Source organism: Abramis brama, assembly GCF_963993115.1.
Source record: "Abramis brama genome assembly, chromosome: 5".
Lineage (NCBI taxonomy): Eukaryota > Metazoa > Chordata > Actinopteri > Cypriniformes > Leuciscidae > Abramis > Abramis brama.
In genome coordinates, this window is record NC_139967.1 from 20,804,639 (window position 1) to 20,821,976 (window position 17,338).

Here is a 17,338-nt window from a genome sequence, read left to right on the forward strand (position 1 = left end):
CAAATCTGATTTTTAGAAAATTTAATGGTCTGGGTTTTTTTTCTTTCTTGTTTTTTCACATTGTGCAGGTGCAGACTAAATTACTAGACAAGGGGCATTCAGATAAGATGGGGAAATATTTTACAGTCCTTTGTGGAAGTTTGTACTTTCTGTCCTGAACCCCAGTAGTTTAACAATATACATGTCATCTGTTGATATGGGATAAATTAACATCTATCAGACCAAAGGGTCAATTAATATCTGTCAATATATTTATGAATATCTGTGCTGAAATGAATACTCCAGAGCATACTTTATTCATCATCTGTTTTGACTTTCTAAAAATAATATTCAATTCTAACTAAATATCTGTAGTCTTAGATGTTTTTATTACTTACTAATATCCTTATCTGGATTATTTGAGATTATTGATATTCCACATCTTGACATTTTAGATAATTGCCTCGTCTTGTATATTTTAGGTAATGCATATTTGAGAAACAATGTAAGAATAAGGCTATACAGTTTATATTACATAGTATGTTCATTACATTTGCTATGTTTTGAGTCTGAATCCTCCATTACATAATGTTTTCCCATTTACTAAATCCATATTAAATAAAAACAGGCTATAATATATAAATATATTTAGCCTATTTATATTTATTATGATATTTATGATCAATGGTTTAACGTTTCATATGCTATATGGGTTACATGTAAGTTGCAAATGGGTAATAATAATGTTCTTAAAATATCGATTGCCAAAAATGAAGTAAAAAGAGTTTTAATGACTGTTAATCCAGAGTGTTTTTCAGCTGTGTCAAATTTACAATGCTTAGTACTTGTTAGATTATCCTATTTAGAAATATATATATTTTAGTAAATTTATGTCATATCCTTCAAGTAGTCTCTCCAGCACACATGACAAGAGCACGCACTCCGAAGTACAATGCGCCTCATGAGAACATTCCAGTTTGGTAAAGTCAGTTTGGAATTTGAATAGCACAGAAGAACCGCCTCTCTATGATTGGACGAGATCAAAACCTCTGGGTGGAATTTGCTTGTCACTCAACGATATTCTCAGCCCCTGATTGGCCGAAGGTAAAGTGGGCGTAAAGTTCTTCGCCGTATATATACTATGGCAGCAAGCGCAGGCTAATGATTGCCTTCGCTCACACGTTGAGGCAGAAACGACCACGTTCAATGTTTCTCCACAGAGCTGACTTAAGCCTTCGTCCCCGAACGAAATATCGTGATTCTGACTAAAAGAAAGTTAGTTACTTTCGTCAGAGCGGTGGGAAAACATCACGACCCCGACCATGATCAACACCATGGAGTGTGCAGTGGATGCACAAAGTCTAATTTCGATATCATTACGAAAAATCCACAACTCCCGTACGCAGAGAGGAGGAATCAAGCTGCACAAAAACCTGCTGGTTTCCTATGTACTGAGGAACGCCAGGCAAGTCTACATGAACGAGAAGTACGCTGAGATCTACAGGATGCAGCAGTACGAGGAGGTGATGACCGTCTGCAACGAGATCCAGGAGCTGAACCCGCTCGATTTGATGGAGGACTGCGAGGAGCAGACGGGGGACTGCTGCGGCAGCGCGAGCGAGTCAGCGAGCCTCTGCGGCGCGCTCTTGCCCGTCAGTCACCAGGCTCCTCCGGTGCAGCACATCCAGCCCAGCAGCGCCTGCTCGGTGCCCATGGCTCTCCAAAACGAAGAGGTCTGCAAAGCTCCGGATCCCTCGTTCTACCGCAGCTGCTGCGCGGAAGCCTACCCCGTTTCCAACTGTGACTTTTCGCCGGTAAACAACATGCACTGCAACAAAACTACAGTGCTCGATTTGGACACGCATGTCGTTACCACAGTAGAGAACGGGTATTTGCATCAGGACTGCTGCGCTTCGCTCCAACAATGCTGCCAGGGCGCACAGAGCCCAGCCAAGAAACGCAAGCTTGACTTTGGTTACTACGTGTCCGAGATCGAGGAGGTGCCGGATTTTACGCCGTGCAAAAGAGCGAAATTCGAGGACTCTTCATACGTGTGCACGGAGCATTTGGACACGTCGAACATTTCCAACCTCATCTCGATCTTCGGCTCGGGGTTTACGGGACTGGTGAGCAGACAAGCGGACTTGGAGCAAGCCTTAAACGGACAGTTCTGTAGCAAACAAGCCCTGGCGAGTTTAGGGGCTTGGACGAGAGCTATTGTAGCCTTTTGACTCTGTGGTTAATGCGAATACAGATACTTTATGAAATTGTACAGAGTCTAAGACAAATTGACTTTTATTTTTGCAGCAAAGTTATTTAAGCGTTTTTTATTTGGTTTGTTTTTAGTTTCGTTTCAGTGGGGGTGGCGGACAGTGGTTGTAGCCTACCACTTGTGATGTCCTGTCCTTTAAAACAAATGTCGATATTACAGCAAACGTTCTAATACGAAGTTGAATTTCGTTGCCTTAAACCCAACGCAGACTGCTAGCTATGGCCACAAACATGGAAAGTCTCTGAATGTGTCGCTCGTGGATTGTTTCTCTTTTCTCTCCCCTTCCCAGGAACTTTCACAAAGATGTATTGTAAAATAACATTACTAGTCATGTAATGTTGGGAATAACAGGCTGCAAACGGAGAAGCCTATACCCACTGCACGCTTATTTCTCACACAAAACACTTTAAGCAGTCGTGTCATATTTTCTAACATTTTTCTAACGACTAACTTACCAGTTTACCAGTAGAACAGGCTACCAGCCTACTACAAGACTATATCTCTGAGCTCGTGTTGTTGTTAACGTAGAGCTACAGGAAGAGGACTGGCTTCAACAGACTACATTCTGTAATATCATACAGGGCAATCAAGTAGGCTAATGAAGGTGCAATATATGAACCCCCTCCCTGTCTGAGTTTGTTGTTTTCTATATTATGAATTGTTCTGTTGAAAGTGGCGAGGACTGGTGCGTTTTGTTGACTGCACTGACTGACCTACAGCTCCAGTTCCTCTGAGTGTGTTTGTAGTTCGCCTATGCCAGTCACCTCATCAACACTGAAAGTTGGGGCCATTAATTAACACTACAACTCCCATAATGCACGCCGTGATTTAATCTGCCAGCCAGGTATTTTTGTTGACTAACCAAGTCTCCAGCATTAGCCATTTCCTGCCCCCTTACTCTCAGAAAAAGTTAAAGCCTTCACAGTAATTCATAATGCCAGCATTTGCTTGGTTTTGTGGGTTTGATTTTATTTTCTACAAACTTAGACCTTTTGTTCTAAAAAGGCAATCTCATAAATTAGCCATACGTCCTCACATTATATAAGCACTATGTGTACTGAATTAAAGACGTTTTCAGACGTATTCTCCATATTTTGTTGGTATTCTTGTATTTTTGTGCATATTAAATTGTATATCACCGGGTAAAACTGTTTTAGAAAGTATTTGTTTAAAATTTATAACCTTAATAAAAAATGAAACTTACTTTGCATTGCCTCTTTTTGTGTATCTTTTGATAAACCAAGAGTGTCCAATTAAAGCTAACATTTAGGCCTCATCTGGTGATAGTGAGCTTGACTCAAAGCAATACAGAAATCTTAAATAAATCTCGATATATAATAAATCTCATCTACCATATCCACAGCAAATCATTAGCCTATACATTTGCCAATTTTCCATAGGCTACTTCACTAATGTTAGTTAAATTTCTAATCAAGGCCAAACCCAATTTATATTTCACTCACAAAAATGATTTCACTCAATGGTTCTCCAAACTGGCAACAACTGTGCATACGATTTTAGATACTAAATCAATGTTCTCAGCATTGTTTACCTGTTTTATATCAGCTGAAATTTAATTTTAGGTAGCCAAGCCTATTTGCCATTAGGCTACCTGTGGGATATTAAACTGTCACCTGTAGGCCTAGGCCAAAAATAAAACAACTAATGAATGGGAAGGGAATTTATAGGTATAGCCTACGCACCATAGATAGAATAAAACAAAGTATAGTAAAGCCTACATTTAAAACGAGGGTTTCGCATGCAAAGACCATTACCCATAAAAGCAAACTTTTGCCTGACAAACGCGTCACGTCTTATTGACGGGCACTGTGTTCAAGGCGCGCGCACTTTTTAGCCAGAAACTCTCGCTAAACTTGCAGACTGTGTTATCTCTGCTGTATGCCACATGGTGGTGTTCTTCAAAATCAATGAATGAAGGTATTAGAGCGCCTATGTAGCGGCACTTTGGGCTGACCTCGAATCCGCTGCTCCCTGCAACCCCCTCCACCCCTCCCCTCCCTGTCCTCTCCCCGGTCTCTCTCTCTCTCCCTCTCTCATCTCTAGCCGAAACCTCTCGACTCCTCTCAATCTGAGATACCCCACCGCAGTACACCCGACACATCAACGTCCAACATGCATAGGCTATTGTCAGGTCGTTGTCTTAGCTGTTTTCGACGAATATAGCTGTTTCGCGCATGCTTAAATGTCGCTAAAACGCAGGTAATTCGGTCGCGCGGTAGCCTGTTTGTACTACATTACGACGAGGCGTTTAAAACCGTTCAAATACGTTGTAGCTTGGTTTGTAATGCGACGGACACGTCTTAGAAATAACTGAATGATTCAACAAGGTTAATTAGATGTCGGCTTAATGAGTGTGTAAGTTATATTTGAACCCGTTTGTTTGTTTGTTTTGTTCTGAATACGCTCATATTAGGGGAAATGTGTCAGTGCTAACGATACCAAATCTATTTTTATAAAAAAACCGTTTGTATATTCGTTTAATTTTTGACCGCCGATGTAGGTTACTACATAGTCTGTGGTGTGTGGCGAGCTCCTCCGCGTGGCAGACGCGGGAAACGCTGCCATGGAGAGCGCGCGCACGAAACGAATGCAGATGTTCTCATTTTACGTGATTGAAGGATCCATGCGCTGTCAATTATACACGCACACAGAATCTTCCACATAGATAGCACGCGTTTCATTAGCCGGTAGACGTGATATATATACTAAATGCGCCTCTGTTTACACTCTCCTTGTGAAACGGGCTCAGTGGTAACATCAAATGCAATTGAAGACAAAAGGCACGACTTTAATCTTATCTTATCTCAACTGCGCCTGTTGAACTCAGCAGTGGAGCCTGCGTGAATACAACTGAATAGAAACGGGGGATGCAGATGGGTGTTGGGGGTAAATTCGACATGAGTTCATGTCAATAACTCAGCAAGCTGTGCGGGGGTTATTGGCCCCCCCCCCAATTGCTTCAGAAAACACCTTATTTTATATAACAAAATTACATAAATGAGAGATAAATAAAACCATGAGAAATAAAACCATGTCCATGTTTTTTTTTTTTTTAATTCAACATCAAGATATATGTTAAAATGCACATGTATATCTAATAACCATTCACCCCAAAATCATAAACTCTACATATCTTTTTCTTTATACATGAGGCAATGAAACCTTTTATTTGAATTATATATCAGTTTTAAATGAATTGTAGCATTTCACATAACAGGACACTGCTGAAACTACTTTGAAGTTCAGTCAACTGTATATTTTAACGAGGAAAAGAAACCTAATTCACACATTTTTAACCCTCTATTAGAAGTCACAATGTTAGTAATTCACTTACAACTTAATTGTGGTGGTTAGGAAGCAGATAAACATCGAGTGTTATGTCCCATTATCAACCCAGCAGTTCCATTGCATCTCAAAAATTAGAAGACATTTCTTTATTAAATACTAGTAACTCAAAAAGCCAATTTGATGACACTAAAGATTTTGACAATGGCAGATTTTGACAAATTTGATACCGATTGCAACAAACCCCTTAAACTAAGCAGACCCTTAGTTATTATTATAAATGAATTGTCACAAAGTTTCTTAATTTAAAGGGTTTGTTGCAACCAGCTGCTGGCATCCAAGCTAAAGGGATGATTTTGTAACATAACAGTGAGGGCTGTATTTCCTAGAAGCATCGTAATCCTAAGTAGATCTTGAGACCATTGGTTTGCATGATCTACTTAGGCCTACAAAGCTTTTAGGAAAGGAAGTCCAGGTCTGTTAGTTCCATATTGACCCATGATAAACAAAAAAGCTGGTTGGTTTAAAACAGAAAAGTAAATACTCTGTTTTAACGTGCCTCTCATTTCATTCTCAATCCAGATGAATTTCAGTGAATCAATCTAAAGTGTGCTTTAGATTGAAAGTGTGCTTATGTGCAGAACAACGAATACTTACTCTGTGAAGGATAAATTATATTTGTGCCCATGTAAAAAGTGTCCATAGATGTTTCGCCTGGTTCTAACAGCATAAACATTTACTGCATTTGAGTAACAAAAGCTTTGCTCTATTTCGGTAATTTTAACTTGCAGATACCCTGTTCAATAAATGATACTCCCTCTCTTTGTTGGTTATGAAGCAAACTGAAACCATTTATTTACACAGAATAAAGTTTAGAAATCAGAAAAGCTTCACTGATTTAGCACAATGCCAAACTGGTGGAGCCACATTCATTGCTTTACTTTAGCAAACGGAAGACTATGGTATTAGCTACATGTGGCTGTTTACAAACTACACGGGTTAAGTCTTTCTGACATTTTACACACCAATTACTTGTCCTATTTTCAGTTAAATGAAAAAGAAAGAAATAAGCACAGCCAAAAATGCAAAAAATGTAAAACTTAAGTGGCTGACAACTTATAAATGTCTTACATATGTAAAAACGACACTTGCCAAAACCATTCACAGCAAACATATACCTCAGTGATCTTTGATAACTGAACAGCAAGCGACTCAAAAAGCGCCTTTTGAGACACTGATGCTCCACAAACTCACAAACACCCGCACACACACAAACACACATTGTTCTTCAGATCTTTGCACACAGGAAATGGAATCCATTAAACCAAAATCAAGCCTTCAACCGTTCATTGTGACAAGCTCTGTTCTTTATATACACATAAATAAATATAAATGCCAATCCAGATGAAAATGTATATGTGCATAACTGCAGGTGTCTTAGTAGCAGTTCAACTTCCTGCTTGCAGGGAATAGATAAATAAAACCATAAAGACAAACTGCATCACTAGGAGGAATATCAGAAGTGGGATTTAATATGCACAACTAGTAGATTGTGAAGAGCAGGGCTGTTCAGATCTACTGTCCTGCAGAGTTTAGTTCAAATCAACTCATCTACTCCTAAACCAGATGATCAAGGTCTTCATGTTCACATAAAAATGTGAGGATAGGATGTATTAGAGCAGCTTTGGGACTGAACTCTCTAGGAAAAGTAGATCTGCAGGATTAAGACCAAGCACCTCTGCTGAAGAGAATGCATACTAAGGTCTGTTAACATGGAACTGAAGCGCTTTCGTCCATAGACAGAGTTATGGTTGTGCTCTCTGACAAGGTGCGAATTCTTTCTGTTGTCTCTCATGGTTTAACTGGCTGGATGGAGAGCAGGCTGCCAAACTTGAAATGCTGGATGACAGGAAATTTTTCTAGACACTGTGAGAGGGCGACAGAGAAAGAGTTAACTAGTATCAATCAACTATACAAGCAAGAGAACAGATTTACTAGCTTTCAAAATGTCTAATGCCATGGCGTCCAAACAGAATAAAACTATAAATATACAAAGGTATATTTCCACACACACACACACACACACACAACTGTTCAAAAGTGTGGGGTCAGTAAGATTTTTTTCATGTTTTTGAAAGAAGTCCTTTATGCTCACCAAGGCTGCATTTATTTAATCGAAAATACAGAATTAACAGTAATACTGTAAAATATTATTACAATTTAAAAGAACTGTTTTGTATCTTCTATCACATGATCCGTCAGAAATCATTCTAATATGCTGATTTTGATAGAAATCTTTTTGAACTTTTTTAACAAGTCTTTAGCGCTTTAATAGTCGACTAAAGGTTAGTCTTGGTCGTCTAAATTTGAATCAGTCGGTTAGGCGCAGAAAAAAACTCCACAGGAAGGGGCAAAGTATAACACGGCTGGTCCATGAGGTAATATTTCAGGCAAATCCAAAGTACTGTGGGAACGTTTCGAGAGGGTAAAGAATGACCAAAAAAAAAGACGACGTGCGACCCCAAACATGACTTATCATATAAAACATGCAAGTAGTAGCCTATAGCACTTCACATGGCCGTTCGCTCTATCGTTAACCTAGACAAATGTCCAAGTGTTCATGTGGAGTGTGGAACCTAAATGTTGCGCTTAACGCACGACATGTTTAACTGAACTTCCATGTCCACGCCATCGGAGCGCATCTTCTCAAAAGCCGGTGTTAAGACGTGGACAAACTTGTGTCCCTTTCTCATAATATGAGAAGACTGAGATTGGAGTAACGGTGAGTCAGATATAGCCTAATTGTCCATATATTGTTGTAGAGTTTCAGTTTGCTGCTATTTATTTATTTGTTTTTATATAGGCTTAATGTATTTTTTATTTTTTTTGACCTCTGAAAAACTGAGTTTTCATTCGATGTTAAGGCTACCTGTCTGATTATGTTCGCACTGATATTTCTCTATTAAGTGTTTCAGTTTGATGTATATTTATTTGCTTGTTAATAATTTATATCCTACATTTTTGTTCAATTTCTTTTTTTCAGTTGACTAATCGACTGATGGCTTAAATGAACGACTAACAGTCAGCTAGGAAAATCTTTAGTTGGGGGGCAGCCCTACAAGTCTTTACTGTCACTTTTGATCAGTTTAATGCACGCTTGCTGAATAAAAGTGTAGGATTGACTATGAAGTGTATAGGATCTTCAAACTACACGCAAAGCCAAAGGAGACGAGATGGAAAAGCCTCTCATGTATTTCAATGTAGAAAAAAGTGAAATTGAGACAAAAGCACATTGAAATGTTGCTCAGAATTAAATAAAATTAAATTATATCCTTTCATATATAAAACTTCCATATGAATAGCTTTCATTCTCTCTTAGCATTTAACTTGAAAGACATCAGTAACAGTCATGAGTCCCAGGCTGACGGAGTCAAAGAGAGAACGAGAGTGTGATATATACGGGGGTGGGGAAGACAGAGAGAGAGAGAGAGAGAGAGAAGGAGGAGGGGAATTTGCAGACAGACTGGCCCCTCAGCTTCGCTCTGTGCTGAGAGGAGAGGAGGAGGAGGGAGCACCAGCGTCTTCTGAACAACACAGGATGTGGGCTTTGGAGGAGGGGGTGGGGCACGCGGTTCTTCCCCTCGAACACAAATGCTTGCCCTATTAACTCTTTCAGCTCCGGTCTTAAAACTTCACAGAACAACTGAGAATCTATTGCTTGGCATTTATAATGACTCATTTATAAATGTCCCATGAAGACTGTATAAGTGGGTATCTTGCAATTTTGCTTTCTAAATAGAATGTTTTTTCATATTTTTTCTGTTACGATTAAAAAAAGGATTTAGTTCACTAACTACCAAATGTACCATTTAAATACTCTAGATAAGGAATCAGTATCACACCAAGTTAAATATATTACAGCATCAAAAACTCCTGACATGTATTAGTGTTTACAATGGCATGATACTTACTTCTGCTTTATACATTCGTATGAGACCTTGATTGACTTTGGACCAAGAAGGAACAGCGCTGATGTTCCAAAGCTGATTTGAGTGCTCGGCAAAAGGGCCTGTTTTCATCTAAAGACAGACAATGTTCATAGTGATTAAGGAGATGATGGTAAACTTACGATATAATGTACAATCAGCAACATTAAAGCTCGATTTAATGGAGCATTTTGAAATGCATAAACATCTCAGAGATGTTTAAATGTGATTCATTTGAGGTGTATGGAAACCTGACAAGACTGCTTAGAATAAGATACTTGAATTTCACTTTTAACTGTGGTGAGTACTTGTGTCTGTTGATCACAGACCGGACAAAAAACGGGCAAAGATAGTATAAGTAATTGTAGAAATATAAGTGTTACTAGAAAGATTATCAAACAGAATTTAGCACTAATATTTGCAAAACACTAAACTAACAAAAAATAACACTGAAAAGTTTGAAACATATATTAATGTAAAAAAAGAAGAAAAAAAAAAGCATGCATTACTGTTCAAACGTTTGGGGTCAGCAAGATTTTTTTAAATGTTTTGGAAAGAAGTCTTTTATGCTCACCAAGGCTGCATTTAATAAAATGTAATAAAATGGTTACAGTAAAACAGTTACATTGTGAAATATTATTACACTTGTAAATAACTGTTTTCTACTTCAATATATTCAAATGTTATTTATTTCTGTGATTGCAAAGTTGGTCACGTGATTAGTTGTCACATGATCCTTCTGGTGAATAGAAAGTTCAATAGAACAGCATTTATTTGAAATCTTTTGTAACATTACAACATATAGTCTTTACTGTCACTTTTGATCAATTTAATGCATCCTTGCCGAATAAAAGTATTTATTTATTAAGAAAAATCGTACTGACCCCAAACTTTTGAACAGTAGTTTATGTGTGTAAATTAAGCAAAATAATAATAGAATTAAGATTATCAAAAGATTATGAAGTCTTCTGTACTGGTGGTAATTAACCTATCGTCATCAAGTCACTGTACTATGAGGCCTATTCATGAGAGTTTATGAGAGAGAGGGGCTGGTGGGCTGCCCTTGGGAAAGAGCACTTTATGAATGGCAGTGCTGTGTGGCTTTACTCCACACACACACTGCTCTCGTCAAGCCGGACTTTCCAGAGACCTACTAGCCCCTAACAGAGGAATAGAGAGAAGGAAGGAGAGAGAGAGAGAGAGAGAAAGAGAAAGAGAGAGAGGAAAAGAAAGAGAAAGGAGGGGGTGGGCCCTAGGGGCCTTAGGAGTGATTCACAACAACGTGCAGGGAAGGAAGGAAATGACTCATGTGAGTGGAGTCCAAATACAACCTCCCTGAGAGAGAGAGGGAGAGAGAGAGAGAGAGAGAGTTTTAAACTATATATTGTAAGTATTTACATGAATGGAACGTATGAGTTACTGTTTGTGTGTGAACAAAATTTCATCCTCCCAAAAAAACGAAATGAAAAATGGCCATCTCACGCTCAAAACACGACCAGATGCTAGATGACACACACCTCATTGATGAACTTAATGCACTCCAGAAACATGTAGTCTTGGTGGTACTCGTTTACGGCCTTCTCCTCCAAAAAGTGTCGGGGTTCCAGGGTTGGGTGGTCTGCACACAATAGATGAACAGACACACCGGACAGTAACTTAGTGTGACCACTAGGTGTCTCCATGGTTGTCATTGCATGCAACAATTATTTAGGATTTAACCAATTAAAAAATAAGCAAAATATAACTGTATAGGTCTAACAAATAGCTGAGCTTGGTCTTGTTAAAGACTAAACAAGGCAGCATCTCCCGCCAGGAAACAATTCATGCTAAACATTACAGAATAAGAGCCAAACCTGGCGACGAAGACGGAGCCGTTACCTATGAGCTGTGCGCTCCCCCATATGAAGGGGAGAAACTGAAAGTCGTCAAGGCCCCACACACCCTGACTCCCAGCCGGCTCCATCCTATACGTCTTCTGCAGTTTGCGCATCACTAGCAGATACCTACACCGATAAGATCAAAATGCTTGATGCAAATGAGTTCTTCACACCATCAACCACAAAACACAACTGTAAAATACACTGACACAATTTTTGTTGACATTTAGTGTGCAGTAAAGTGCAAACTTGTTTAGTGAAGTTGCAGATCTAACCTGAGAACAATGAAAGGTTATATTCAAAATCAGAAGTGAAGCAATAAGAAGAACCACTAACTTGTCAAAAACTCTAAATACGATGGCCAGCTGGTCCTCCATGCGCAGAGCTCCCACCTTGCAAAGACAGCAGAGGAACGCAGCAAATGCAGCCTCATGACCTGCACACAGAAACATGTTAGGACTTATGAGAAATAATGCAATCAGCATTTCCAGCTGCTCATTTTACAGCACCATAGCAAAAGACAATGGCAATACAATTCTATTTCTATTGCCAGCTACACTTAAATTAACAAATGAATGACTCTTATGAGCTGGATCTTTTAATTATTCTCACAAAAAGATTCACAAACTCACAAAAGTGAATCATGCCAGACTTTCAATGAAACAAGAACTGTTTTGTGTATTTAAGGTTTGTAATAATTTAAATCAGTATTTGAATCATGTTAAGCTATCAACAGTGTTTCAACAGCGCCCTCTAGTGGGGATTGGGAAAAACTACATTAAATCAATACTTGGACACTTTCATGGATACATAATGGACGCTTTTTACATTTCTGAGGTAACTATAACAAATATAATTATTTGCGTTCCCATTTGCTCCAATAGCAGAACCCATAGAGTTTCAACTCTAAAAAAACAAAAACAAAAAAACAAATATATTGAGATGATGAGATAAAAAAGAGAGAGAAAGATGTCAAATTTCATCACTTCATCAACAATTGTATTAGAAACAGTCACACAGTAGCATTAACTAGTTTAGGTTAACTAAGCATAGGCCTGGTTTCACAGACATGGCTCAGATTAAGCCAGGATTAGGCCTTAGTTCGACTAGGACATTTAAGTAGCTTTTATAAAGGTGCCTTAGAAAAGAACATTACTGGTGTGCATCTTGAGACAAAACACTGGCACTGATATATTTTAAGATATGCCAGTGCAAGTTGCTTTCAGTTAAAACAGCTCAAACATGCATTCTAGTCTGGGAATGGCTTAAGCCTTGTCTGTAAAACCAGGCAATAGTGTTATAAATGTACATTCAATTTTTTTTAAATGAACATAAAAAACGTATACACGGGTGCTTTTCAAACGGAAGAAAAAGAAATTCAAGAAAAAGAACTGACAGAAATGAGCCTGTCTGAGTTCAATATGAAATTTAAGACAAATATTGTTTTCGGTGATGAAGGCATACAAGTTATCTTTTGTTTTGGTGTAAATGAATCACTTAACACTAAACTGACAACAATGCAAACCACTGGGAGATCACAGACGGTTGTCAATCACTGTATTGTATTAATAGAAAGCCAGTTAATAGAAAGTTGAATTGGTAATTATAAAATAATAAGCACCCTATATTCACGATGTTAATAACTGTGAAAACACGTCAATACAGTCTGTGAAAATGTCCATTTAACAGGAGACATTTCCCAGGTAAAAAAATAAGTAAGTATAGTTCACGCTTTGGTCTTTATTATTCTCTCTGTGACAGTTGAATTTACTAAGGAGTAAATTTGCTGCATTTGCTGCTTAAGGAGTAATAGATTAAAGTGCGAAAAGCTCAGACATAATTTCTCTTCAAAGACAACTATGGAGAAACATACACAAACATATAAGAAACGCAATAACAATAAACACAGACCTGTGCCATAGTCAATCCTGGTGGAGTTGCCTACAGACTCCTTTAGGTACACGGCTATCTCCGGAGCAGCATCATGACGGTCTGACGGCAGAATGGCCATGACCAGTGTCTCTGCGTCCTGCACACACAAAACACTTTTACGTCATTTAACCTCAAGACAACTGCCCTGAAATACAAAACAGAACAAATTATGCAATGCCATGAAAAAGCATTTCCCTTGACCAATTCAAATACTGCCCTGAAAAGTTCGATATGAATTTACAAGAAATAATTAAATGGGCATTAATACTTTCTGAAGGCACTGTGATTAAGTTAAAACAGTTTGAAGGTCAACATTTCTGATTTCATACGAGTGCTCACCTGCTCCAGTTTGGCATACCATGAGCGGTAAGCTTTATTGCCGAAGCGAGAAGGCTGGTCGACAGGAGGCGTCTCATCAATCCAGCGATCTAATGTTCCCAACATCGCAAGCAACTTCTCCACCGTCTAATATCAAAGAAGAGTATGCAAGCACATTTCTATGAGCATATATATCAGCTACTTCATCTGTTACACACAGATACACACACAGCAGTATTGAGAGGAGCAGGACAGTGACCCACCTCAGACACTTGGTATTCACATGTAAATTTCTTTCCCTTCACACCCTCATTCAAGGTCAGAATGAATCCCATGTAGTCTGCGTACGCCTACTTACACAAAACAGAAACTTGCTCAAATAAATGTAAATATTTGTTCATTTTTTGAAAAGCACCATGAGTATTAAACACACTATATAATCAAAGGTTAGTAACTCGAACTTGAAATCATTCGTTTGGTTGTGTGATTTCAACAAGACCGCCAGTATGAGTCAGTGACCTACTAGTCTCAGCCTCAGACGTCACGCCCACGGAACGTTGGCTAAACGTCTGATGCATATGGTACACTTAACTGGAAACACTTCAGGAATGTCGAAGTCGTCATCTGATTGGTTGAATTTTATCGGATTTCCGGGGGGGCGCGAGTGTCGCGTTTATTTTCGGTCCGCCGGGAAACAAAGCGCAGACGTGTGATTGCGGAAGAAAAACTGTTGTGTTTACATGAGTGACAATGAGCATTTATCAAGATCAGCTAAACGTAGGATTCTCAAAAGTATGCGAGGTTCACGGCATAGACTCTTTAAGAGATGTCCAGGAGTTTTGTTTGAGGCACTTAGTGGAGACAAAAAGAGATATTTTAGCCTGTTTGCCGACGGGATTTGGGAAGAGTATTATTTTCCAAGCCTGGCCGACCCTTTGTCAGCATTTAGAAGGATTCCCAGCAGATCCAATTTTACTAGTTGTGTGTCCCCTCCTATCTATCTTGTCTTCTTCTCCTTCTTTGATTTTCTATGCTGACTGACTTGTTGCACGCCGGTCTGTTGTTGTGGGGACATTTCCACGCCTCGAAACATGACGCTGAACGAAACGAACTGTAATTAGTTGTTTGACATGTCGGTCAAACGGCCTTATGGGCGGGCCTTGGCCAAAGAAAGCTGCTATGAATTCCAGACCTTCAGCCGTCAGTCTGAAGGTCTGGCTACGCGAGACTAGTGACCTACTGACTTGAGAATAAAAGCGCTCTTTCTAGGCCAGTGTTTTTCATTTCTGTATTTTTAAACATTTCTAAGGAGGAAACATACCTTTAATGGGAGTAGTGTATGCAGAGGTTCTCATGATTATTATGCTTAGAACTAAAATGTAATGCTGCGCAAGAAAAAGTGTGTCAACAATAGAGCTTCCTATTATTATCTTTAAACTCTAGGGATACGAGGGAAAGAGACTGAAAGTGAGCTATATTTCCATCTCTCAGTGTAGCAATGTCTCATAGTGGGTTGTACAACATACCTGTGATCTTTTCCATTTTCCCATATCAGGCACCATGCTGATCTCCTTCTTTGGCACTATGAAGTTGAAACTGACAGGACTGGGAGGCTTGTCATCCTCGTGGGAGGAGCCTGTGCAAGCGACAACAAATATGATGAAGAACACAATTTTAGAGTCAAAGTATACTATATTATTATTATAACTAATACAACTAATAAATACTAAAACATCTAATAAGAACTTGGTTACATTTGGTTTCTGCAAATCTAAACTATTTTAGAATATATTTCTTATATTTAAAATATATATTATACCTGAAATACATATATTTATTTAATTTTTATATATTTCAATATATTAAGTAACCATCATCATCAAACCATAAGGTTATAATCCCTGTATTTGTATGGGTAATTAAAAAAATATATATATTAAAGCTTTCCTTGATAGCTAAGATTGACAAAATCACACATGCATTGCTGCTAAACATTTACTCATTCCACAGGTTCTGACCCATGATTTGATTGTGTTTTTGTCGTCTAGACTAGAGCCCTTTCTGCATCAATGTTAATGGTAGTCTCACACATACAGCTAAAGTCACTCTGGATGAGAGCCTCTAGTGTAATGCATTGACTGTAACCGTTAATTACACACTGGCAGTTGAAAATTTGTTCTTCTTGTGGGTTGATACGTGCACTTCATGACTTTGTGTGCCAATGAACAGCACACTTCAAAGTGTGTAAATGCTGGGGTAAAAATAAACTAAAGATATCGAAATAAATGTGTAATAACAATGTCTAAACAAACACAAGGTTGTGTGGCTTGACCCTTTTTGGCATACTGACTTATTTCATTTTAATTTCCAAGTATTTCATTTACTATTAATTTCCATACATATATTTCCGCTTAATTGCAAAGAATAGTGGGAGAATAAGGGAACAGCAGCCACTTACAACAAACCTCCCTTATATAATAGCCTAATTCACTTACACAACTAGAAACTTAGTTTTTTGTTGTTGTTTTTTTACCCTAAAGGATAGTATACAATGTAGTCTATGTGTGTACCTAAATTTGAAAGACCTCAGCTGGTTCTGCTCAGGAAACATGAGCCCCATATCACTGTCCTAAAGAGGAAAATGCTCATAATTCTCTAACCAGATATAATAAATCCCCTTTAAATATAAGTTTATTCCCTCAATTTCCCAGAATATACTGTCAGAGATAAACTACTAGATTTTTTTCCTCCCATCACATTATACACAAACATATCTGAAAAGAACAACATGCTGCACCTTTTTTTTTTAAAACCTACTAATGCTGATGCTTCTCTTTATTTTTACAGATGGGTTAGCCAACTTTGAAACTAAATGTGTTCAACATCTAGGCCCATTATTTTCGCTAAATATATATCAAACAGCATTCTAAGTAAATTAATATTGCAAATAAATAATAACCTCGGGTCATATGATCGCATATAATGCGTATGTTCACGTCGCAGATCTGTCAGACTCTCATGGATTCATAACATGAGGCGCGGCGAGACACAACTAAGCGTTTTTCCGCACACGCGCACGTCCCTTTCGCCGCTTCAGGCACTGAACAACAACATATATAATAGTCTTGATATTATTGGTATCTTCGCTTCTGAATTATCCGTGATGAAATGAATATTTGATTGATGTGAATTACCTGACGACTGCTCAGTCTCCGCCATGTTTACTGTTGAACATGAAAACACGACCCTTCAACTCTCACCCGCAGTTTCGCGTAAAATATTTTTTAAACTTAATCAGCGAATGTAAATTGTCGTGAGAAAGATTATTACTGCAACTAATGTATTTTTGTAACATGCATAATATGTAAATTTACGATTTAAAATGTTGGAATCAACTTACGTATGTATATTGTTTGTTATTTGTGATGTATGATTGTTTATTATTTACATATAAGTACAATTCAATATATGTACATTATAATAAAAAAATACAATAAAAACAGCACCAGTACAAAATAATTAAATGTTGCATTGTCGCATACATTTTCAGTAGGGTTGTACCTTAAAACATTATGTAGGCTAGTTAAAAAAATACTGTTAGGAATAAAAAAAAAAAAAAGTGGACTTTGGAGTGTGCAAATTTGGCTTATGAATGTGAAACTTAGTTC

General features: G+C 38.2%; 2 protein-coding genes across 3 annotated transcripts; one reads left to right on the forward strand and one right to left on the reverse strand.

The window, feature by feature from the left end:
- The first annotated feature begins 1,141 nt into the window (after nt 1-1,141).
- On the forward strand, nt 1,142-3,454 carry ier5l (immediate early response 5-like). Its single transcript, XM_084113255.1, has one exon. It carries the CDS (start codon nt 1,302-1,304, stop codon nt 2,208-2,210), a length of 909 nt encoding a protein of 302 aa, XP_083969381.1. The 5' UTR covers nt 1,142-1,301; the 3' UTR covers nt 2,211-3,454.
- A 2,925-nt stretch (nt 3,455-6,379) lies between these two features.
- On the reverse strand, nt 6,380-16,916 carry ptpa (protein phosphatase 2 phosphatase activator). 2 transcript variants are annotated; one of them, XM_084115805.1, is made up of 10 exons: nt 16,865-16,916; nt 15,197-15,306; nt 13,934-14,020; nt 13,692-13,817; nt 13,332-13,449; nt 11,757-11,856; nt 11,422-11,546; nt 11,061-11,161; nt 9,529-9,636; nt 6,380-7,483 (listed from the first exon to the last, which is right to left on the reverse strand). In XM_084115805.1, the coding sequence occupies exons 1-10, from the start codon at nt 16,887-16,889 to the stop codon at nt 7,409-7,411; spliced, it is 975 nt and encodes a 324-aa protein (XP_083971931.1). In that variant the 5' UTR covers nt 16,890-16,916; the 3' UTR covers nt 6,380-7,408. The 2 variants fall into 2 exon arrangements, with proteins under 2 accessions (XP_083971931.1, XP_083971932.1); XM_084115806.1 differs by lacking the exon at nt 16,865-16,916 and having other exon boundaries at nt 13,934-14,023; nt 15,197-15,309.
- Between the last annotated feature and the right edge of the window lie 422 nt (nt 16,917-17,338).